This window comes from Callospermophilus lateralis, chromosome 12, assembly GCF_048772815.1.
Source record: "Callospermophilus lateralis isolate mCalLat2 chromosome 12, mCalLat2.hap1, whole genome shotgun sequence".
Classification (NCBI taxonomy): Eukaryota; Metazoa; Chordata; class Mammalia; order Rodentia; family Sciuridae; genus Callospermophilus; species Callospermophilus lateralis.
Genome location: NC_135316.1, coordinates 45,374,544 through 45,399,637, shown reverse-complemented (window position 1 = coordinate 45,399,637; position 25,094 = coordinate 45,374,544). Strand labels below are relative to the sequence as shown.

The 25,094-nt window shown below is 35.5% G+C and overlaps 1 protein-coding gene across 4 annotated transcripts in view; it reads right to left on the bottom strand.

Moving 5' to 3' along the window:
• Positions 1-25,094, bottom strand: part of Tbc1d4 (TBC1 domain family member 4) — a 204,283-nt gene that overhangs the window by 19,071 nt on the left and 160,118 nt on the right. For 2 of the 4 annotated variants that reach the window (XM_076872615.2, XM_076872617.2), the window contains exons 11-14: positions 24,445-24,609; positions 14,255-14,415; positions 11,556-11,765; positions 8,305-8,463 (exon numbers count right to left, since the gene is read on the bottom strand). In XM_076872615.2, coding sequence (XP_076728730.2) covers positions 8,305-8,463; positions 11,556-11,765; positions 14,255-14,415; positions 24,445-24,609 — 695 coding nt within the window. Of the gene's footprint in view, positions 1-8,304; positions 8,464-11,555; positions 11,766-12,084; positions 12,237-14,254; positions 14,416-24,444; positions 24,610-25,094 lie in introns of those variants that run through there. The other 2 variants (XM_076872616.2, XM_076872618.2) reach the window with 2 other exon arrangements.

Sequence of the window (25,094 nt, the reverse complement as noted above, 5' to 3'; positions counted from 1 at the left end):
AGGAATACCTTAGACAGATGGAATGGAACCTTAAAGAGGATACAAGACAGGAAATTCAAGCAGCAAAAGAACACATTGAGAATGAATTACATAAACAGATAAAAGAAGAAGTTAAGCATCTTTATCAGGAGATAGAGATTATAAAAAAGAATCAAACAATAATCTTAGAAATGAAGGAAATTATAAACCAAATTAAAAACTCAAATGAGAGTATCACTAATAGAGTGGAGCAAGTGGAAGCCAGAACGTCAGATAATGAAGACAAAATATATCATCTTGAGAAGAGTCTAGCCAACTCAGATAGGCTGGTTAAAAATCATGAGAGAAACATCCAAGAGATATGCGATAACATAAAAAAACCAAATTTAAGAGTCATTGGGATAGAGGAAGGTATAGAGATTCAAACCAAGGGAATGAGTAACCTGCTACATGAAATAATTACAGAAAACTTTCCAGAAATAAAAAAGGAAACAGATAGACAAATTGTAGATGCATACAGGACACCGAGCATACAAAATCACAGTAGACCAACGCCAAGACACATTGTTATGAAGATATCCAATATACAGAACAAAGAGAAAATATTAAAAGCTACAAGAGAAAGGAGGCAGATTACATTCAGGGGTAAACCAATAAGGTTAACAACGGATTTTTCATCATGGATGCTGAAAGTGAGAAGATCCTGGAACAACGTATTTCAAACACTGAAAGACAATGGATGCCAACCAAGAATTCTGTATCCAGCAAAATTAAGCTTCAGGTATGACAACAAAATAAAAATCTTTCACGATAAACAAGGCTAAAAGAATCTGTAGCCAGAAAACCAGCATTGCAAAGCATCTTGAGCAAAACACTACACGAGGAAGAAATAAAAAACAATAACCAAAGCCAACAGTGGGAAGTACCCCAGTAAAGACAGACGGAGGGAGGAAAGCTAATCATGGAGAAACAAACTAAATTAAAAAAAAAAGAGAGATAAATAATCAAACATGGCTGGAAGTACAAACCATATATCAATAGTAACTCTAAATGTTAATGGTTTAAACTCTCCAATAAAGCGACATAGGCTGGTAACATGGATTAAAAAAACAAATCCAACAATATGCTGCCTCCAGGAGACACATCTGACTGGAAAAGACATACACAGGCTGAAGGTGAAAGGTTGGGAAAAAATATACCACGCACACGGTCCTCGTAAGCAAGCAGGGGTGGCCATCCTCATATCGAATGAAATCGACTTCAAGACTAAGTTAATCCAAAGTAATAAGGAAGGACATTATATACTGTTAAAAGGAACCATTCACCAACAAGATATAACAATTATCAATATTTATGCACCAAATAATGGTGCTGCAACGTTCATAAAACAAATTCTCCTCAAGTTCAAGAATCAAATAGACCACAACACAATAATTATGGGTGACTTCAACACACCTCTCTCACCATTGGACAGATCCTCCAAACAAAAGTTGAATAAAGAAACTATAGAACTCAATATCACAATCAATAACCTAGACTTAACTGACATATATAGAATATATCAACCATCATCAAGTGGATATACTTTTTTCTCAGCAGCACATGGGTCCTTCTCAAAAATAGACCATATATTATGCCATAGGGCAACCCTCAGTAAATATAAAGGGGTGGAGATACTACCATGCATTTTATCTGATCATAATGGAATGAAACTGGAAATCAATGATAAAAGAAGGAAGGGAAAAGCCTATATCACATGGAAAATGAACAATATGTTACTGAATGATCAAGGGGTTACAGAAGACATAAAGGAGGAAGTAAAAAAATTCTTAGAGATAAATGAAAATACAGACACAACTTATAGGAATCTATGGGACACAATGAAAGCAGTTTTAAGTGGGAAATTCATTGCCTGGAGGTCATTCCTCAAAAAAAGGAAAAACCAACAAATAAATGAGCTCACACTTCATCTCAAAGCCCTAGAAAAGGAAGAGCAAAACAACAGCAAATGCAGCAGAAGGCAAGAAATAATTAAAATCAGAGTGGAAATCAACAAAATTGAAACAAAAGAAACTATTGAAAAAATTAACAAAACTAAAAGTTGGTTCTTCGAAAAAATAAATAAGATTGACAGACCCTTAGCCATGCTAACGAAGAGAAGAAGAGAGAGAACTCAAATTACTAACATACGGGATGAAAAAGGCAATATCACAACAGATGCTACAGAAATACAGAAGACAATTAGAAATTATTTTGAAAACCTATATTCCAATAAAATAGAAGATAGTGAAGACATCGATAAATCTCTTAAGACATATGATTTTCACAGACTGAGTCAGGAGGATACACACAATTTGAACAGACCAATATCAATGGATGAAATTGAAGAAGCAATCAAAAGACTACCAACCAAGAAAAGCCCAGGACCAGATGGGTATACAACGGAGTTTTACAAAACCTTTAAAGAAGAATTAATACCAATACTTTTCAAGTTATTTCAGGAAATAGAAAAAGAGAGAGCTCTTCCAAATTCATTCTATGAGGCCAACATCACATTGATTCCGAAACCAGACAAAGACACCTCAAAGAAAGAAAACTACAGACCAATATCTCTGATGAACCTAGATGCAAAAATCCTCAATAAAATTCTGGCGAATCGGATACAAAGGCATATCAAAAAAATTGTGCACCATGATCAAGTAGGATTCATCCCTGGGATGCAAGGCTGGTTCAATATACGGAAATCAATAAATGTTATTCACCACATCAATAGACTTAAAAATAAGAACCATATGATCATCTCGATAGATGCAGAAAAAGCATTCGACAAAGAACAGCATCCCTTTATGTTCAAAACATTAGAAAAACTAGGGATAACAGGAACTTACCTTGACATTGTAAAAGCTATCTATGCTAAGCCTCAGGCTAGCATCATTCTGAATGGAGAAAAATTGAAGGCATTCCCTCTAAAATCTGGAACAAGACAGGGATGCCCTCTATCACCACTTCTATTCAATATAGTTCTCGAAACACTGGCCAGAGCAATTAGACAAACGAAAGAAATTAAAGGCATAAAAATTGGAAAAGAAGAACTTAAATTATCGCTATTTGCAGATGATATGATTCTACACCTAGAAGACCCAAAAGGGTCTACAAAAAAACTACTAGAACTAATAAATGAATTCAGCAAAGTGGCAGGATATAAAATCAACACGCATAAATCAAAGGCATTTCTGTATATCAGCGACAAAACTTCTGAAACGGAAATGAGGAAAAAGACTCCAGTCACAATATCCTCAAAAAAAATAGAATACTTGGGAATCAACCTAACAAAAGAGGTGAAAGATCTATACAATGAAAACTACAGAACCCTAAAGAGAGAAGTAGAAGAAGATCTTAGAAGATGGAAAAATATACCTGTTCATGGATAGGCAGAACTAACATCATCAAAATGGCGATATTACCAAAAGTTCTCTATAGGTTTAATGCAATGCCAATCAAAATCCCAATGGCATTGCTTGTAGAAATAGAGAAAGCAATCATGAAATTCATATGGAAAAATAAAAGACCCAGAATAGCAAAAGCAATTCTAAGCAGGAAGTGTGAATCAGGCAGTATAGCGATACCAGATTTAAAACTATATTACAGAGCAATAGTAACAAAAACAGCATGGAACTGGTACCAAAACAGGCGGGTGGACCAATGGTACAGAATAGAGGACACAGAGACTAATCCACAAAGTTACAACTATCTTATATTTGATAAAGGGGCTAAAAGCATGCAATGGAGGAAGGATAGCATCTTCAACAAATGGTGTTGGGAAAACTGGAAATCCATATGCAACAAAATGAAACTGAGCCCACTCCTCTCACCATGCACAAAAGTTAACTCAAAATGGATCAAGGAGCTTGATATCAAATCAGAGACTCTGCGTCTGATAGAAGAAAAAGTTGGCTCCGATCTACATATTGTGGGGTCGGGCTCCAAATTCCTTAATAGGACACCCATAGCACAAGAGTTAATAGCAAGAATCAACAAATGGGACTTACTTAAACTAAAAAGTTTTTTCACAGCAAGAGAAACAATAAGAGAGGTAAATAGGAAGCCTACATCATGGGAACAAAGTTTTACTCCTCACACTTCAGATAGAGCCCTAATATCCAGAATATACAAAGAACTCAAAAATTAGACAATAAGATAACAAATAACCCAATCAACAAATGGGCCAAGGACCTAAACAGACACTTCTCAGAAGAGGACATACAATCAATCAACAAGTACATGAAAAAATGCTCACCATCTCTAGCAGTCAGAGAAATGCAAATCAAAACCACCCTAAGATACCATCTCACTCCAGTAAGATTGACAGCCATTATGAAGTCAAACAACAACAAGTGCTGGAGAGGATGTGGGGAAAAGGGTACTCTTGTACATTGCTGGTGGGACTGCAAATTGGTTCAGCCAATTTGGAAAGCAGTATGGAGATTCCTGGGAAAGCTGGGAATGGAACCACCATTTGACCCAGCTATTGCCCTTCTCGGACTATTCCCTGAAGACCTTAAAAGAGCATACTACAGGGATACTGCCACATCGATGTTCACAGCAGCACAATTCACAATAGCTAGACTGTGGAACCAACCCAGATGCCCTTCAATGGATGAATGGATTAAAAAAATGTGGCATCTATACACCATGGAGTATTACGCAGCACTAAAAAATGACCTAATCATGGAATTCGCAGGGAAATGGATGGCACTAGAGCAGATTATGCTTAGTGAAGCTAGCCAATCCTTAAAAAACAAATACCAAATGTCTTCTTTGATATAATGAGAGCAACTAAGAACAGAGCAGGGAGGAAGAGCAGGAGGAAAAGATTAACATTAAACAGAGACATGAGGTGGGAGGGAAAGGGAGAGAAAAGGGGAATTGCATGGAAATGGAGGGAGACCCTCATTGTTATACAAAATTACATATAAGAGGTTGTGAGGGGAATGGGAAAATAAATAAGGAGAGAAATGAATTACAGTAGATGGGATAGAGAGAGAAGATGGGAGGGGAGGAGAGGGGGGATAGTAGAGAATAGGAAAGGGAGCAGAATACAACAGTTACTAGTATGGCATTATGTAAAAATGTGGATGTGTAACCCATGTGATTCTGCAATCTGTATTTGGGGTAAAAATGGGAGTTCATAACCCACTTGAAGCTAATGTATGAAATATGATATGTCGAGAGCTTTGTAAGGTTTTGTATAACCAATAAAAAAAACGTATTACTGCCTATTTCTCCTTTTTATGTAGCTCAAAGACAGCCACAGATGCTAATCCTCATATTACAATTTTTCTATTTTTCATCCACAAGTAACTTTGCAAAAAAGAATTAAATATCATTGTATGTCATCATAAAATAATAAAAAATAGTAAACACAAGATGAGGGCATCCCCGAGGCAACCAAGAATGTCACTCAGCCTTCAATAAAAAAAAATAGTGAGTACATATAATGAAACTTTGACTCAATCATGCCTGAAAACCAAAGGGTATCACAAGCAGTTCAAAGTATGCTACAACTATGTTTTTATGTTTCACATGAAGTAAGCATGGGAGGGACAGGATTCAGTTCTGTACAGGGAAGCCAACTTTTTATTTCCCTCATCGAGAGTTTTTATTTCAAATAGAATGGATCTGAATGGGCCCCTGAGCTCCAGCTGGTTAAGGGAAGGTCTGACGACAGCAATCTCCTCTGACTGCAACGCCAGTGTTTGCCAAAGCGGAAAGCATGGCCGCCCAGAGGGTGCTGCCAACCAAGCTCTCCTTTTTAGCCCCCTTTAGCCCCATTCCCTGCAAACACTAGAAGTTTGTGGTTATTTTCACTTTCCCAATTTCTAGCTCCTGCTGTTGCTTTTATGGAATTTTAAGCTCTCTCTCTCTCTCTCTCTCTCTCTCTCTCTCTCTCTCTCTCTCTCTCTCGATGGCCTCAAGTATTTCTGTTCTTCTTTATAGATGATCCTGAATATCACTTTTTCCATTGAAGCCCTCCCTAACATCTCTAAGCAACATAGTCATTTCCTTTTCACACACCATTCATACTGCAACGCTGCCATATTGAATCACAGTTAGCTTTATACTGTATATTTGTATATTTCCCAACATTGATGGTGAACTCCTTGGGAATGGAAGTATACTTTCATCTTACATTCTTGGACCTTGTTACTTAAGTATTTAGGAATGAATGAATGACAGCATATAACATGTCAATCTTAGAGGGTGACTTTCATTAGCCCACTAAATCAATTACTAATAGTTCTTGGTTGCTGGCTGTTTTAACTACCCATATAACAAAAAAATTACCAAAAAAAAAAAACAAAAAACAAAAAAAACCTTACACACTTTGGTTAAACAGCACCCAGTATGTAATGGAGTAGAGAGTGTGGCCTTGAGGATACCTTATCACCCTGAGAGATGAATAAACCCATTCTCAGGAAAATTAGTCTCATCCACCCATTCATTCAGTAAATAACTCGTGAAAAATACTGTTTGGGTGCTATGTGGGTAGTGACAGGGCAAGAAAGACAATAAACACACACACACACAACATTACAAACTATGATATATATACCGATCATGAGAAAGAATCATAAATCAAAACTACTTTATTTTGGAGGTAAGGCAAGGATGGTGCTCTGAGGAAATGATATTTGAGGCCTGAGGGGAGAATAGGATTCTGCTGGGAGTATGGGCAGCTATCACTTCAGGAAGAGATATGAAGGACCTGAGAGGGGCAGAGGAAAGGAGAGAGAAGAAGAGAGAATGGATAAAATGGGGATGGGAAAAGGGGAGAAGGAAGAGGGGGAAGGAAGATCTAGTCTGGGGAGGACTGAAACATTCCACACAAGGACTAGCTTGGGACATACCATCACCCAAAGTAGTTCTACCTCTCTGAGGGACTTATGTATAGAAGGCAGGGAAGGCGGAGAATGAGACTGGAGAAATGGAGGAAAGAGTTTATGAAGGCTTTAGGTGCAGTTTCAACTACATCTATGAGGAATTCAAAGATGAGCACTCCTAAACATGTTTATTTTATTTATTTTTGCAGTGCTGGGGACTGAACCCAGGGTCTTATATAAACTAGGCAAATGCTTTTCCTACACCCCTGCCCATTTAAAAACATCTTTAGAAGTCATACCAAAGAATGGTGAGATCTATGGTGCACACACATTCATTAACCACTATTTTTCTCTCCCTAATAATGCATTCAATGAAAATCTTTGGGATTTACAAATCTTCAAGAAAAAAAGAACAGCATATTAGACTTGTAAGTATGGAATCTTATAAAGTAAATCTTACCTTAATCTAAACTGTTTTACACATTATTATATGCTTTTACAACAAGGAGCTGGGGAGGTAGCTCAGTGGTATAGTGCTCAAGGCCCTGGGTTCAATTCCCAACACTAAGCAAAATTTTAGAGAGAAAAAAGAAAATAAGATTGATCTGTTAGATTTTTATTTTATACTCATATTGTGCACGTCATAGAAATTCTCATTTTAGTATATTCAATGTGAGCCATAGAAACTGTACCTAAAATATTCAAACATTAGTTTTCATTTTAAACTTAAAATGTTTTCTATAATCCCGGTGACCTGGGAAGCTGAGGCAGAAGGATCACAAGTTCAAGGCCAGCTCCAGCAAAGTAGCAAGACCCAGTCTCAAAACAAAAAATAAAAAGGACTGGGAATGTGGCTCAGTGGTAAAGCACCCCTGGGTTCAATCCCTAGAAATTAATTAATTAATTTAAAATGTTTATCAGGCAACAATAAATGCAATGGCTTTAAACAAGCAATTTCTCTAAAATAAATGAAGGGATAAATGGAGAGGGAAACTTGGTTAATTCATCAGAATATAAATCTTACCTATAAAGTCAGATATTGTGAGTGTATCTACACCTTCATATAAATATACACATATATGTAAACAAATACTTCTGACCAAATTGTGGAAATGAGCCCAGTTTGTAAATCTGAACTAGTTTTCTGGCAGTGATCAAAGATTTGTACCAAGGCATGTGATTCTTCTTTGGCAAATAATAAAAGCTAAAAAGAGCTGGCTGACACAGTAAAGCCAGCAGAAGAAAATCCTGCTGCCTCCTTGGGACAGGACCTCTATTAGCACCATTTTCTTACCTATCATGTCACCAAGTTGCAGGCAAAAGCACATTACTTTCCTTTTTTATAAGCTAAACACAAAGACAAAATTATTACTGAGATGCACAACTTGTTAAAAAAAATCTGAGGCTTTTCTTTAAAAAAGATTCCTGAGATTATCCCAAGTACCTTCTCTTAGAGAAGTGTGAATATCTTCCATGTCACATCTGATCTTAGCTCTGCAGTTTAACAGCTTCTTATCCCAGGTTATTAAGACCTCCTTCTGACATGCACCAACTTCCTCATAGTCTAACTTGACTTTTCTGGACTGAAGTTCATCTCTTCTTGCTAAAAAAGAAAAAGGATTTATTAAGACCAGTGTGTCTTAGAATAACCATTTTAAAATACTGAACTAGTAAAAACATATCAATGACTTTTAGGAATCCATGACCAATATTTACTCAAAGAATAAAATTGAGGATGATATTAAAAGTTCTCAAACTTTCAGTCTTTTCCATGAAAAAATACAAGCAAACACTTTTTAAGAAGATATTACTCTGTCTTATACTGTAACCCCACTAAGCACAAAACTCGAGCATGATAGCCAACATGCTTTGATAGCCAATATACTTGAGTGTTGTGCTTAGTGGGGTTATAGTATAAATTTTAACTTCTTGACAAATGGAGTTGTCTCAGCAGTGACAGCTCACATTGTCTTAAACACCATTAAAGTGTTAATGTTTCAGATGACAAATGAGAAGACAAGAGAGACAAGACATATGAGAAGACACGACCTCATGCTAACTTGTAAAATATTTGACCATCCCAACCTCATAAATTTCTATAACTACTTTCAAACTTATTCACATATCTCTTTTAAGAATAGTAGGTTCCTGTGTTCATTTTTAATAACATTTTTCTGGTTTTGGTGCTAAGGATTGAACTCAGGGCCTCGTGTATACATACGTACCTCTGAGCTACATTCCCTAGCCTAAGTTTTTAATAATCTTAAAAAGGAAAACCCACTTCACTGAAGTTAACACTAATTCCGCTTTTTAACTAATATAGAATTATTTCGCATTTGTTGATGTAAAAGATAGGCCCAGAGCCCACTAAAAATAAGTGTCCACAAAAATCTATCACTATCTTGACTCATCTTGATCTTGAATACTAGATTGCAAAGGGGAGAAGGAAACAGACACAGGTGAGGGTCTTTTCCCTTTCACTGGGGTCCCTTGGCCAGGAATCTATCGGAGTGTCCCCCGCCCTTACCTTCTGCAACACAAATCTTTGTCATGCATCCAAAGTCCTCGACAGCACAAAAACAACAGAACGAATGTTACTCTTTACTTAGTGTCTTTGAAACCATTTTCAAAGAATCAAAATGCCTTAAAACAGACTGCTCTTCAACCAGGACAGTAAAAAAAAGATATATCATGCTACAAAAATATTCCCTCTGGCTACCACTAGATGGCTGTCTAACACAGTTTAGCTTTGTCTCTCACTTTCTATTTCCTTCACCAATACCTATTAACAGTAATACCATCCTACATATAGTTTCACTAATGACTTGCTTCACAGTGAACAAAGTATAACATTCCCTAAGATATTTTTCTGGAACTTTCTTTAGTGTGTTTAAAATAATCACCTATTATTCAGTAGGCCCTAAGGATAAAACGGCAAGATCAGTTAATATCTATCTCCCTGCAACTGGTTCACTAGGCAGGAATACAAAACCACCAAGAAATGATTATCAACTGGCTCAAATTTTAATAAACTATATTTATGCCTTTGTTACTTAAGTAAAGAAGTATACGCAGAACTGATAAAGGTTTCTGGTAAGATATTCTAAAATCGCCTCTCCTACCCTCAAAACTATATAGTATAACTGACCTCAAAACATACTTGTGGTCATTTATATTAAAACATTCCATTTCTTTGTATGAGCACATATAGCTAAGCAATACTGTAGCATATTCAGAAAAACCCAAGAGCCATGAGTCCCAGAACTTGTTCTGCTGGTTTATGTGATTATGTGACTTTGGGTTAATTCCTTAGCCTCCCCAAGCTTGTCACTAACTCAGCTACAGAAGGAAGAACCCAGCTAAACAATCCCTAAGGCCCTGCTCCCTCAAAAAGTCTATGATTGTAAAACCATCCTTTGACGTTTATTGTAAGATTGTATTTGTACCTAAGTCCCAACTGAAGTGTAATTTCATATTTTAAATGTTGTAAGGAAATGGTAACCCTCTTTTTTTCAACATCCTTTTCTGTTTATGATTTAATTCAAGATGTAACCAACTGCTTAAAATATGAATGCAATTTTTGCAGAAATCTTTTGAGAAGCTTGAGTTCATATACAATTTATCAAACAGAACTTTTAAAAGCTGTGTCAATAACAATTAATTGAATTATTAATTTAAAAAGATTTACTTCCTACGGATATTTAGCATTTTATGTATTTTATCTGCTAAGAAAATAACAACAAAAAGAAAAAAGAAACTATGCCTTTGTAAACAAAATATTATTAAAATAAAAAAATGAACAATAGGTGTGTTAACAAGAATCTTAACACAGATAATGAATTTAGAAATGTGAAAATCTGCATTAAAAAAAACTTTTGGAAGACAACACAATAAAAGCAAGTGAGAGAAAAACCTGTATTTTTCCTTTGACAATAATTGTAAGAGTCAGAGGGTCTCTTTAGCCTAAATTGTTCATTATAAGATATAAAACCAAGGGCCTTCTCAGAAGCAATTTGCCCAAGATAATGATATTTATAAACCTTTTGCATTTTTGTACTATCTGGACATCTTATTGTGTGATTATATCAGAACAGAAGCAAACTGAATCATTTTTGGAAGAAGCTGAAAAACACATTCTAAAGCATTTAGTGTTCAAAAACCCAACAATCCAGTACCACAAATAACACAATAGTTATTATAAATTATTTGGCTGTAAATTTAACAATTTGACTATGATTTCTTAAAAAGAAAATTTATAAAGCATTAATAAAAAATAGGAACTCTGATTTTATAAGAGGCAATTATAATTAAACAGTTAAAATAGATATAACAGAAAAATAACTTATTTGAAACAAGAACATTTCACTCATTATAAATATCATTTAGTCTGCAAGTTGAAAATTATATTTAAAAAAATAAAGTATACTTTTTCCTATTTAAACTTTTTTTTTGAGTGATGCATAATGATAGTAAGTTTTCAGTCATGTAAAATACATTGAATCCCCGTTACCTATAATCTTTATTAGTCAAATATTCCCATAGTCTTCTGATGTTTCAACTCTATCAAACTAAAATGCAAATATCTTTAGCTGATCTTTCCCAAGTCTCATGAAAATAATTAGAATCAATAGATATTTACAGCCCCAGAAATAGTGTGAGGGTGTGTGTCACGTCTGCCCTGTTTGAATAGCTAACCTTCAAGTTTCTGGTTCTCTTTTTCCATTCGAAGCAACAAGATTTGCTGGTGTATAGCTTTTTTCCATAAACTCTTTAGTTCTTTCGATTTCTTTTTTTCTTCGACCTTCTCTGGGTCATCATCACCAGATAAGAATATAACCAGCGGTTCCTCTTCCATGGTGGGAGTGAGAGGGGATAGTGGCAGCAGCTCATTCCTGTCCAGTCCATCTGCAGAGAAGAAAACAGTGAGTGGCATTCCTTAGTAGTAGCTCAGACTACAGAAGCTTCCTTTAGAGTAACACTCTGTCATCTTAATCTTCCACATTTAAAGGTGCTCACAGAGCCACTTTCCCAAGAACTACTGTTTCTGGAACTAGCAATTTAAGTAAATTTACCAGGCTGAATTCCCCTTCCAGATTTCCCTCTGACAGTGAAACAAAGGCATATGTCATTTCACCACTTCTTCTTTTTACACAAAAAGACCTGTAAGGGAGTCGCTCCAAAATGAACTGGCCTTTCCCCAGAGTCCGACACTTCTGCAATTTACCTACGTATATTCTCTGGTGCAAAACAGGGATGGGTGGTAGGTAATGGAGATCTCCTAAGGTCCATGCCTCCTGTCAAGAGTCCTCCAGGAGAGTAACAGCTGAGCAATGCTCTGTCCTTCTTGGCTGAGCATCTCACAGGGCCCGCTGCTCCCTCCCCCTGCAAAGTCTCCTTAACTGATCCCCGGCAGCTCATTCTCTCCTTCCATTCTGGCCCGTTCCCTGCATACTGCCAATTATTTTCCTATTAACAAACACAATCATATCTCTTAAAACATCTCGATGACTGCATCGGAGAGACCAAGTGCAGACTACTGGGAATAATATAAATCTCGTCAGCCTCTGGCCTCAAATCACCTTTCCAACCTCATGTCTCAAGCTCTTGTCCTCTGCCCCATCATGCAAAGTTTCTCACAACTCTCTGGCCTGCAAAGTCCTCTCACACAATTCTAGAACTTTGCTAAGACAAGTTTCTTCCAGGGATGAGTTTAAATATTCCATTTTTCTGTGAAGCTGTCTCTGCCCATCCTAGGCAGAGTTAATTTTATCTTTAGCAATGCCAACTGCTTTCTTCTTTTTTCTCATTGTAATTCACTGATCTCTGCCCCTACCCTTATTATTTACTTCCTCGAGTTTGGGTTGTTCATAGATTTTACTTTTAACTCTTTTTTTTTTAAATTTTTTTTAATATTTATTTTTTAGTTATCGGCGGACACAACATCTTTCTTTGTACGTGGTGCTGAGAATCGAACCCGGGCCACACGCATGCCAGGCGAGCGCGCCACCACTTGAGCCACATCCCCAGCCCCTACTTTTAACTCTTTTCCAGCTTCTTGAGTTGAATACCCAGTACATGTGACTTTTGGATTTCTTGATTTTTAGATGAACACAGTCAGAGTTGTGAATTACCCTCAAAATACTAAATGTAGAGCACAGGTTATCATATTTTATTCCTTCTACATTCTAGGAGGATAGTTTCCAAACATATAAAAATTTTCAGTTGTCCTTCTTTTCTTTGCAGTCCTGGGTATTGAACTCAAGACCTCTCACATGGTAGGCAGTGATTTACCACAGGGCCACATCCATAGCCCTAGCTGTCTTTAATTCATTCTTTCATGCTAGTTTCCTTCCTTCATTTCTTTTTATTTTGGCACTATGGTCAGAGAATATAATACACATAATCATGATTGTCTGGGATTTATTAAAATATCTTTTGGCCAAGTACATAATCCATTTTTATGAATGTGTCACATGTGGCTAAAAATGGATAAATTTTCTCTACAGAGGCAAAGTTCTATATAAATATTAGATCAAGCTTGTTCAATTGTACCACTCCAATACTATCTATATTTAATTTTCAAAGTGAAATATATTAAAGTCTCTCATGAGAGCGGTTGATTTATTTATTCTCAAATTCTTTTAAGTATCATTTTCTAGCTCCTAAGGCTATATAATAATTCATGTTCTCAGTACTGTTTCCCTTTTCATTTATGCTACATTTACTTTGTCCCTCTGGATGTTTTTGCTTTAATTTCTAAAGGGTCTAATATCCAAAGAAAGCTGCTACGCTCTCTTAATTGATATTTGCCTAGTGTAATATTTCCAATTTTTACTGTTCATTTCTCTGTCATTTTCTTTTATGCATGACTCTCATAAAAGACTGTATTCTGTTTTGCTTTTCTAATAATTAAAAAAAAAAAGAAGAAATCTACAACTTCTTTTGCAGCACTATCATAGTTCCCTGCACACATTGTGGAGTAGATTCCAAAGCAGGTTTTGACAATCCACACGCTCATTCATTCAAAAACAAGTACCGATAAAATAGACACTAGTATTGCTCTATGTATGTATGTGACTGTATAACCAATGTGATTCTGCAACCTGTACACTCAGAAAAATGAGAAATTATACCCCATTTGATTCAAATGTATGATATGTCAAGATCATTGTACTGTCATGTGTAACTAATAAAAATAAATAAATTTTAAAAAAAGAAAAAAAAAACAAGTAGGAAAGTCTAATGAGTTGTGATGATACCTATCCATCAGATACAGAAGAGAAGTTATGTCTCCACTCGAATCTCTTACATCTTTTTATACTCAAACCACTTCCACTGCCTTCCCAAATTCACAGTACTCACAGGGAGAGACTCCTCAGCAATTACACACACACCTTGTTGCTGCATTGCGGAGGGAGATTTGTTCATGGGCGATGCAACGCGAAGGAAAATGCGCTGCCGCCAGGAGATCCTGCGAGGAGTGACAGGGGTTCCTCCAGTATTTAGGGACTCGTTGCTGCAGGTGGATGAGGTCCTTTTCCTCCCTTCTCCATCACTGTGGAATGCCAATAAGTATAAAATTTGTAAAGCCGCATAATATGGTACTTCGCAATGAAATGGTAGCACAAGCCATTCCCAAGTTCTGCCGTGGGCAAGCATGAGGCGCAGGCACCATGGAGCAACGTGGAGTGAGCACATTGGTCACCCAGGCCAGCACATCCTGGGAAAATTGCAATCCAGGACACAGCTGGGTCATGAAAAGCTCACCAGTTTCTACTCATTCCTTAGTAGCCAAACAGTCCTGCCTCTAATTTGAGCAACAGAAGCACTTACACAGGGCAGTAAAGGTTGCTTAAGTAATGAAGTCGTGCTTTGCCAAAGAAATAAAACCCATAGTTTATTCTAAACAATCTCGTTATTTAATAAGATGCTCTGAAAAAGCTTTTGCTATAGCTCATACAGAATTAAAATCTACAAATTGTTAGCTACCAATGGTTGGATCATGGCAGAAAATAACCCAAATACAGAAGAATGGGAAATGCTGGCTGGTATAGTAAGAAAAAAAAATATATGGTCAAATAATTTTAAATAGGCTAAGTTTTTTTTTTTTTTTTTTAAATATTAACCAGATTTCTTTACAGCAGGACTCCTTTAAGACTGGCATGAATTGTGACTCTCGATCAGGGAACAGTATACAGAAATTCTCCTGTCAAAAGTCCTCCAGGAGGCCTCTGGAGTTCAAGTAATTGACTCTTATTCACCACTCCCAACTTTTCTTCTTCTTCATCTGGGGGAAGATCTCACAGTATTCTATGTCAGTGCTTTGTGAAACTCCCATGTGGAAATACTGGTCTGCTCTAAGTATTTCATTTTTTAAGAAAGTTCACTCTGGGTTATATGAGGTCTATCTGCAATAAAAGGTCATAATGACTCAAAGTTACTTTTGAGACCAACTGTATAACTAAAAGACCACACTGAATCATTGTTGCTGTTCATGGTAGGAATATTTTATTTGTCTATAGTTTCATAGTCTTTAAGTTCTCCTAAGAGAATGATGAAGATAACATTTATAAAACGGTGATACCCACAAATGAAAGCTATGGGACTTTGGGTATAATCAAGAAGTTCAGAACTTAGGACAGAAATGAAACCCAGCTAGAAAAGCCACAGCCTCTCAGACACTTAGAGGAACTCAACAGTGCTGATGCAATTAATAAAAGGAGAGCAATTCTGTTCTTTCCTGTTATATTTTTATTCACTCTGCGTATCCATACTTACAGTTATCAGGCAGTTCAGTTATTTCCAATCTGGGATCTATCTTCCTAAAATATTACTTTAGCTAAACTAAGAGTAAGAAAAGGACATACCTCTGAGCTGATATGCAGATATCAAGTGTCATGTTGTGTTATGCTATTTGAGGAAGTAGCTGAGACATACATGTCACTATAGTCACATGTTATGTATCCTACATAAAATTGTAACCCTATTAGGGGTCCAAGGTTCAAAATTTCCTACAATACTGAATAAACAGATTCATCTTTATTTCTCCTTTGGAAAGCAGTCATTCAAATATTACTTTCTCGGTGATTCAAATGTTCTCTATATAATGTGTACATCTTGATAAATACTCTCAGAGTAGTCTGTACCTTAACATTTGTAACAGTATCTCACCTGAATTATTTGCTAACTACCCAGTTCAGGAGTAAATTGCTAGCTTCCACTGTAATAAATAGTAAGCACTAAAGAAATAACCCTTGAATAAATTAATGCTTTATATAACCATATGAAATATTAGCTTAGAAGCTTAAGTAAAATGGAGGAAAAAATATTGGTTGAGGTCTACCTTCTTAATTGTTTAGTAGGCATGAGTTTAAATCTTTCTGGTAGAAAGTTCTGGTAGCTGTTTCCCAAAAGTACAGACTGAGCTGTTGATGGCATTGGTAGGGTACATAATGACAAGATTGCTAATCAACAACAAAAAGCACCTTTTTTTCCTAGCAAGTGTAGTTCCTTCCCTATAGGAGGGCTTCAAATTTACAATTTATGCTTTGAAATCTAAAGGAAATACTTCTATTAAAGTCCCTACTTCAATGCCTTAAAGGGTAAATATTCTACAAGTATTCATTTCTCCTGATTTTCTGGTAATGCTAATAAACGAAATCAGAATAAACCAAAAGAATTCTAAATGTTCATATTTTTATGCTGAAACTAAAACATCATTTTTGAAAAAATTCACTGTTATGATATAGTGTTTAGAAAGTACTACTAATCAAAGTGAGTGGTACCCATGTCAGTTTCATTACTACCTGCAAAATTAAAGCTTTGGGGGGGGGAATATGTTATAAACTAGTTGCAGAAATTACCCTGGCATTAGTCTACTCCTGCATATTTAAAAACTGTATTACTTCTAAATTTTTAAGCCCTATAATTGAATAAATTACTAAGTGAAAAACTCTCTACCCAGGTCTGGAATTTAACAACCAGTAATAGACAAAAATTAGTAGACAAAATAAAAGATAATAATATACCAAAAAGGGGAACTTAACATAACACATCATTGATCCTTTATCTTGTACTAAAAAACTACATCCTCAAAAAGTAGTGTGGTTGCCCAGATATGTGAAAGCTAATCTGCTTCATTTCATAAGAGGAGACATGTATGAGAAAATCAGGTTCCAGATAAGGTTTCAGCCAGTAGTGCTCATATGCAGCTAACAGCTGCTCACTGATGTAGCTGACAATCTGACACTCTTAAGGTGGCAATTTCAAGAATCAAAACCATATGAAACACTGTGCATTGAAATTCGTGTGTCTCGACTTGGAAACTACACTGGGAGGTGACATTTCTTTTGTTTTTATTTTTTGTTTTGGCTACAACACTCATTTTCACTTTAACTTCTTTAATTAAACTTAGCATGGAAGTCAAGTAGAGTGTCTACTTTCTGAGTTAAAAAAAAAAAAGAAGATAACATGGTGTCCACTGTCATAATAATCGTGTAATTAAGACTCACACAAAGCTCATGCTACACAGCAGTCATGTAATCATCTTATAAGTATGAAATAATTTTGTCCTCACAGCAACCATCTATGGTAGGTGTTATTACTCTTCCCATGTTTGGTAAGAAACCTAGGGTAGAAAGTGTCTAAGTAACTTGCCCATAGTCACTCAGATGACAAACAATGGAGCCAGGACTCAAAGCCAGGCAATCCAGAATCCAACATGGAGGCACTATGCTTTATCATGCCAGTGTAAATACTCTGCATTAGTTCCTGCAAAACTCTATAGGACGTAAAAACAAAGCTGTCAGGACCCCCCAAAATTCTCTGTATTTTGGATGGAAAAAAAAATTAGTCTCTAATCAGAAGTAAGTCTCTTGGTTGGGTAATTTTCTTTCCATTTTTGAATGGAATGATCTATTTCAGCAGAGAACTAACTTCAAAATACTAAAAGGTGCTTTATTTGCGTAAATGCCTCATTTAAGTTTCTCTGAAATAAGTGCAATTCATAATGAATATTCTTGTTGGTTTTAAACAAAACAGCTTAATATAGTATAATATACATATGTTGCTACTTTATTATCTTTACATTTTTTAAATCATGAAACAAATTATAGACATTCCCTTATTTTCCCAAATAATCTTTTGTCACCTTCATCTGTATTTAGAATGTAAACATGTACATTATTAAGTTGTTTCCCCCAAAAAAAACATATTCAGGAAGCGTCTTCTATGCCAGTATTTCCTCTAGCAGAAATTTATGAAATAAAAAAATGAGTTGCTAGGAAGAAAATATAACTTGGAGAATTCTTGCCCAGTTCTATGTTGGTGTATTCAATATGTACATCCTACTACTATTTGCCAATTAACTGAGAACCACAATCCATGGACACAAATGAGGGCTTTACAAGGGGAGAAAATAAGCCACATTATATGTTATAATCATGTAGGCTGAGAGGGGCATTTTGCATCTATCAAAAGTTATGGATAAGGTTGGGGTTGTGTGTGGCTCAGTGGTAGAGCACTTGGCTAGTATGCATGAGGCACTGGGTTTGATCCTCAGCACTACAGAAAAAAACTAAATAAAATAAAGATATTGTGTCCATCTACAACTAAAAATATTTTTTTAAAGTTATGGATAAAATGTGAACTCCCTAAAGCTGCAAGATGACTTCTTTTTTTTTTTTTTTTGGTACTGGGGATTGAACCGAGGGATGTTTACTTAACCACTGAGTCACATTCCCAGTTCTTTTTCATATTTTATTTAGAAACAGGGTCTCACTGAATTGCTTAGGGCCTCACTAAGTTGCTGAGGCTGGCTATGAACTTGTTATCCTCGTGCCTCAGCCTCCCGAGGCGCTGGGATTACAGGCATGTGCCACCATGCCTGGCATAAGATGACTTCTTAATATGACCTTGAACAGTTGTAATCTTCATTACATCTACTGTTAACATCTTACTTCTTAAGTTAACAGAACTTTTAATGCATGTGCCTGCTTGGGTAAGAATCAACACATTGAACATTGTACCTGATGAAGGTGTTTGAACGGTCGTTTTCTCACAAGGCCAACACAGATACACTCTGTATAAAAGTCAGCTCTTCTGCCAGCTTCATAAATGTGTTCTGCTGAGCAGCAGACTGTCTCCCATCCCACCATCCAACTCCCTAGCACCAAACTTTAACTACCAGCATCACAAAGCCCAAATAAATGGCAACACACTAGATAAATCTAGCTGGATTGCAGCCCATTACAACGTAAGATAGAACAAAATGTGATTAATTTATTTTGTTTTTATTTTTTATTTCCTTCCCTATAAGAGGGAACTATTTAATGGGAAGGTGAAGAAGCTTTCTTTTCCATGCCTTCAAGCCTGCATAGAACAATATACTGATAAAATTTTTTAGTTTATTCCACAGGATCACAGTACAATTTAACTCATAATTGCCTCCAGTGCAGTAAGAGTTCATATGAAAGTTCTGGTTTTCAACTAGGTACACATCTGTCAGCCTATGGAAAATCTTTACTAATTAAATAACATTGAGATTGAACCACTCTAGTGGAAATCAATAAGTGGCAGCTGAGCTGTGAGTCAAAAGAGACAGATTAGTCAGCGGAACAATGTGTAGGCAAAAAGAGAGAGGAGAACAGAGGGTTTTATTTCCTAAACTCTACACACTGAATGCCGATATTTAAAAATGTTTTGCTCCTCGGAATTTAAAACACGCCTATGTGGTACATATGATAACTTAAGATAAGGAAAATGATATCCACCACAATAGAAAATCTCTCTGGGGCTCAATCTAACCAGGTGTAAAATAAGGAAACTATAGGCCAGATAATCTCTAAAAATAATAAGCAGATCAAGTTTTATGTCCATGGTAAGAACCTAAAAGGGTACAAGACAAAACAAACATCTCCACCAGACTTTTGAAAACAGACAAAAAGTATTCTTGAAATGATCACACATCCAACCCACCAAAAAAAGTGGGGAGGGGTGTACAGGTCAATTAACAAGTCTCAAAAACAAAATCACTTTTTATCTTAGCAATGTGGCCAAAATATTTCTCTGAGGACTTTTTTCTCCTTGATGTTTCATTCTAGCATAATCTATAATACTATGTTGTTATTGCAGCTACCAAGAAATCTAAATGTCAGTGGTCACAAATAGGAAGATGGACACATATTTTTCTCATGAGACTTGTGATACAGTGTAGAAACAGGAGCAAAGCAGATGAATGTTTGCAGTTGAGTTGTTGAGCAGTGATTCTGGACATTTTCCACAGAGTGCAGGGGAATCCAAGGAAAAGCTGTTACCAATGTATGGTGAGGCATCAATAATAAGAAATTAGATGTTTCCCTGTGTCCAGACCAAAAGAATATCCACAAAGCTTAACCAGGGTCTCACAAAATGACAGAAATTAAGAGGAACAGAAAAAAATAATATTCCTCATCAGGTGAAAACCAGATTCCATTTTACAAGTATGTTACTTTAGGATAAATCATTTCTTCATCTTCTTGGGACTTGGTAGAAATTCCTCAGATGGACATAGTGTCTCCCAACTAAACTTTTATTAATTTAAAATTAAGATTAGGCTTTGGTTGAAGGCCACAGCACAGTTCTAAGGAAATTTCAACATGGAATAGAGTAGAAAAAGGATTTCTGTTTGCAATCCACACTTTACATGATAATTCATGATCTTTGATTATGCCAAGGGTCACATTTCCCTACCGTGTAGACTTAGCACCCAGGAGGCCAGCATGCATTCAGGAGACAACCAAAACTGCTTCTTGGATTAATGATGGCATTCAGTGGGAAAATTTGTGAATTTTTTAAATGAAAATATTTAATCTCTAATCACCTTGATTCTGAAGCAGTGTCCTGTCTAGTACAACAGGAAAACAGGAATGTATTAGCAGAGAGATATATGTCCAAAATCAGAACTTAGAATAAAAATACATTTCCTTAAGTCATCAATAAGGTTACTTCACTAAATGAACTGTAATGAACAGTTATGCGATTTTTATCAATGAATACAAGAGAACTATAAAACCAAAACCGTACCACGAGCACTTCAGCAAAAACCTTACTTTCTCATGAAAAGCTTTTTAAGTAAATAAAAGTAATGACTGTCACTCTAAAAAATTATCATTTACTTTTGACCAATGAACTGTAATACAAGTAATTTTTTTAAATATAAGCTTAAAACCTCAGAAGCAGTTATAAGGAGTAATAAAGATGCCTGTTGATAGAAAAGATAATATATGTCAGAAAAATATATCATCATACAAAATTATAATTTAACCACTGGACAATAAAATGTTAAATTTTCAAAAATTAATTCAAAGTCTGATAAAACAAAAAATGTGCTTATTCCCTTCCCTCTATCATTTCAATTTCATGCAAATTGATCTACTATCCAACAAACCATGATATTAAAAAGATCTTAGCTCCTCCTGCTCAGCAGAAATTCAAGACAGTGGTCCTAAAGAAGTATGCCTAACTTGAATTTAAAGTTACAAATAAATATTCTTTTAAAAGAGTAATAGTATTGCTAGCCCACATCCTACCGTATCCTATTCCCTACTTGGTTAGGGAAGTAGTATTTAGAAATCCATTTTATGCAGAAAAGATATTAGGTACCAAGTGACAAGCAAATTACAATTGGTAGTATTATGAGTCTCCTCCTCTCCTTATTCTGAATAGTTCCAGAAAATCATGGTAACTGTGTATACATGATGTTCACTCTGAAACAAGTGGCAATGTGAGATGCACAATTCAAAAAACACTGGATCAAACCAAGCTCTTGAATATCTTTGTTTTTGGGAAATACACCCTCCTCAAGTATCAAGAGTAAAAGACATGATACACGCAACCTATTCACAAATGGCTCAAAATGAAGCAATATGTATGTGCATATAATGCAGAAATAGATATGTACCTGGACAAAGAGAATGACACAGAAATGCAGCAAAATATCAAAATGGATTAATCTAGATAAAGGATTACAAGGAATCCTCTATTTTTGCAACTTTTCTATAAATCTGAAATTATTTCAAAGTACAAACATAAAGTCACTCTCTCCAAGACTGCAACTAGTAAACCTATGCCTAAGTCACCTACTAGTTAAAATAACCTAAGCGTGCATTTTGTCCAATAATTTTATTACTGTGTAGGTATTCACCAATAATACATATATACAATAAATGATACATAGATAACAGTTAAGGCAGAACTCTTTTCAAAAGCAAAGCCTAGAAACAACCAAATGTCCATTCAAAAGGGCATGAATAAACTGTGATCTATTAAATGAAATACTATATAGTATTAAAAATGAATAAAGTACACATAAAAACAGGAATGAACCTCACAACCTAAAGTCAGTGAAAGAAGCCAAATAAAAAAGGAACAGATAATGTGTCATCCAAATTATATAACACTCAAAACCAGACAGAACTAACCTATGATATATGAGGCCAGCATAATGGCGACAGGATGGGAAGAAAAGAGCAGCACTGGAAACCTTCTGCTTATAGCCTGGGCAGTGGTGACGTAATGGTGTGTCACTGGTGATCCACTGAGCTGCAGACTTAGGATCAGTGCACTTTTCAGTGAAAGTGTTTTCACGTTGTAAGTATACTTTTGGCCTATTGATTCTATGATATCAAACTAATTGAATGTAGAAAAGTATAAAAGAAAAAAAAAACTACTCTCTGGTTTTTAGAATTTCTCATAACCAAGAAAAGCATTTAATAGAGTGGAAAACAGAATGTTAGATCCTGCAAACTGAAAAGGTCTCTGTATTTTAAACACAACTCTTCAAATAACATAGCTACCAAAAGGTGAAGTTTTTCAACCTAACACTAAATCCTTCTGTTAGGACTGAGGTATCAAGGGCTCTGGAACACTAGTAGCAATAATACTACACAGGCCTAAGCAGGAATTCCTGAAAACAAATACACAACCTTATTAAACAATATAAGCAATATTTTTAAAAGTAAGCCACTTCTTTTGTAGTCTATGTTCTATTTCTAGTAGACTTTTGACCTTCCCAATGGCTATCTCTAATTTTTACTTTGTAGGAAAGAAACAAGGATTCTTATATGCTCACTTTAACTAGTATAACAACAAGAAACTGAAACAAGGTTTGATGGTTCCATTCTTATTAGTAGGTAGTATTATGATAGATTTTTATGCACTTACAGTCTTGGTAATTCATTGCATATTCCATATATATTATACTATTTTTTGTGACTAACTTCCTTTACAACTTCTCCCACAAAGTTGTCCCTGAAAACTTTAAAATAAACTTTTTTTTTTTTTTTCGGTAGTGCTGGGATTGAACCCAGGGCCTTGAAAGCTCTGTGCTAATTCAGAGCAAACTTCAGATTCATAATTATATAATCCAAATTAATTATCTTTCTTAGAGTGAAAAAAATTGCCACTCGGGTAAAAGATAATCAGAAATAATTCAAGTATTAGTCTAATTTAACCAGCTAATGAGGGTTATCTAGTTATAGTGCTAGCTTTTAGAATATCCTAAGTCAAAATTAAAATAGGCCAAAAGAATATTCAAGAAGATTTTCGTGACACCAAGCCTGGCTGAAGCATCCATTCCTCTCCTTGACTACAAAAATTGCCAATTACCAAACAACTAAAAGCAAACCCAATGTCCATCAGCAAGAAGGTAGATAACTGTGATGTATCAAATAGAATACTATTTATTGATAAAAAAAAAAAAACATGTGAACCAAACTAAATCAAAAAGGAATGCATCTCACAGACTTCTTAGGTCAACAATCACCCCTTTTAAGGGTACCCTTACCCCACCACATTCCAGAGCTGTGCAACACTTCACTAAGAATTCGAATGACTGGTATAATTTCACATATTTATTTCCATTTTTAAAAAGGAGGCAATTCTCCAAGAATAACCACAACTAATTTTGCATAGCTAAAAGAGCAAGCAACAAGTTTTAACAGGCTACACGTTTTCTCTACTGGGGACAAATATGAAACAAAACAGAATAGCTACAAGATTGAAGAGATCCCTTATGCTAGTTCAGAGCTGCTATCAACATGATCCTGTATCTATTTATTTGATGTACATTAAGTTTCAGAAAGTTAAGTCTGTCATTGAAAAATCAAAAAAGTACCTAAGAAATATTCTACATACATAGAACTTAAGACATACTTCACTTAAACCTTTAGTCTAATTCAATCAGTGGCTTTTGGGTTCTATGAAACATATCCAGAGAGCTTAAAAAAAAAGCATGATTGGTCCAAGTTTACTTAGTATGTGTTAGCACCAGGTCTTGTTCCAAACAATACAAAGTTTAGACTCTGGGCTCCAAGGCAAAGAAATACAAATAATTTTTTAAAAATTAATTTAAAAAGACAATCATGTCATAAAAAGATTTGAAACTGCTCATTTTTAAATTAATTGGAATTAAAGTCAACATATTAGAAACAGATTAGAACAAGCACACAGAAGGATGCACTCCAAAATTAATCAGCCACTTTTTAGTAACTTATCAGTATATCACTGCAGAAAATTTTGCTTTGCAAACAGAGGACACTGATCTCACCTGATTTCATTTTCATATTGTGGGGACAGTCTACCTGAATTCTGGTAAAAGCTTTTCAGGAAAGAGGGGGCAGTGAAGGAAGGGGCAGAGAAGGAAGTGTGAAGACTTGGAAGACTGGAGGAAGAATTATTCTCCTTGTGCATGCGACGAACTGGTGGAAGAATGCTGAGTACAGAAAATACAGCAAATTTGTCTTAATTTATATTTTAGCAAAATCTTCATTCACTATGAAAAAACATATAAACAGGTTCTTGCTATTAATTTAACCTTTCCTTTAAAGGATCAGGGCTGAATCTTATACTCAAAAAAAGCATGCAATTCTCCTTTGAGGTGACCGGGCTTGAACTGTCACTCTTGCACGAATTGAATTCCTCATCTATGCAGTATCTCTATCCATCAGTGTTCATCTCTTTAAAAATTCTTAACAATTTTAGGATAAAAATTGCTTGTCTTTACATGAAAAAGATAATTCAAGGGGAAAAACTAGGGAATCGCAAATAATTACAGGAAAACTGATTATGAGCAGTTCAAAAACTATTTTAAAGATCTAAACCCTTCTAACTAACTCTTTGACAGCAACATGTCTGCTTATTGGAAGTCACCATAATACCTCTGGCTTTGTTAAGATTAATAGCTGTGTTCTTTCCTGA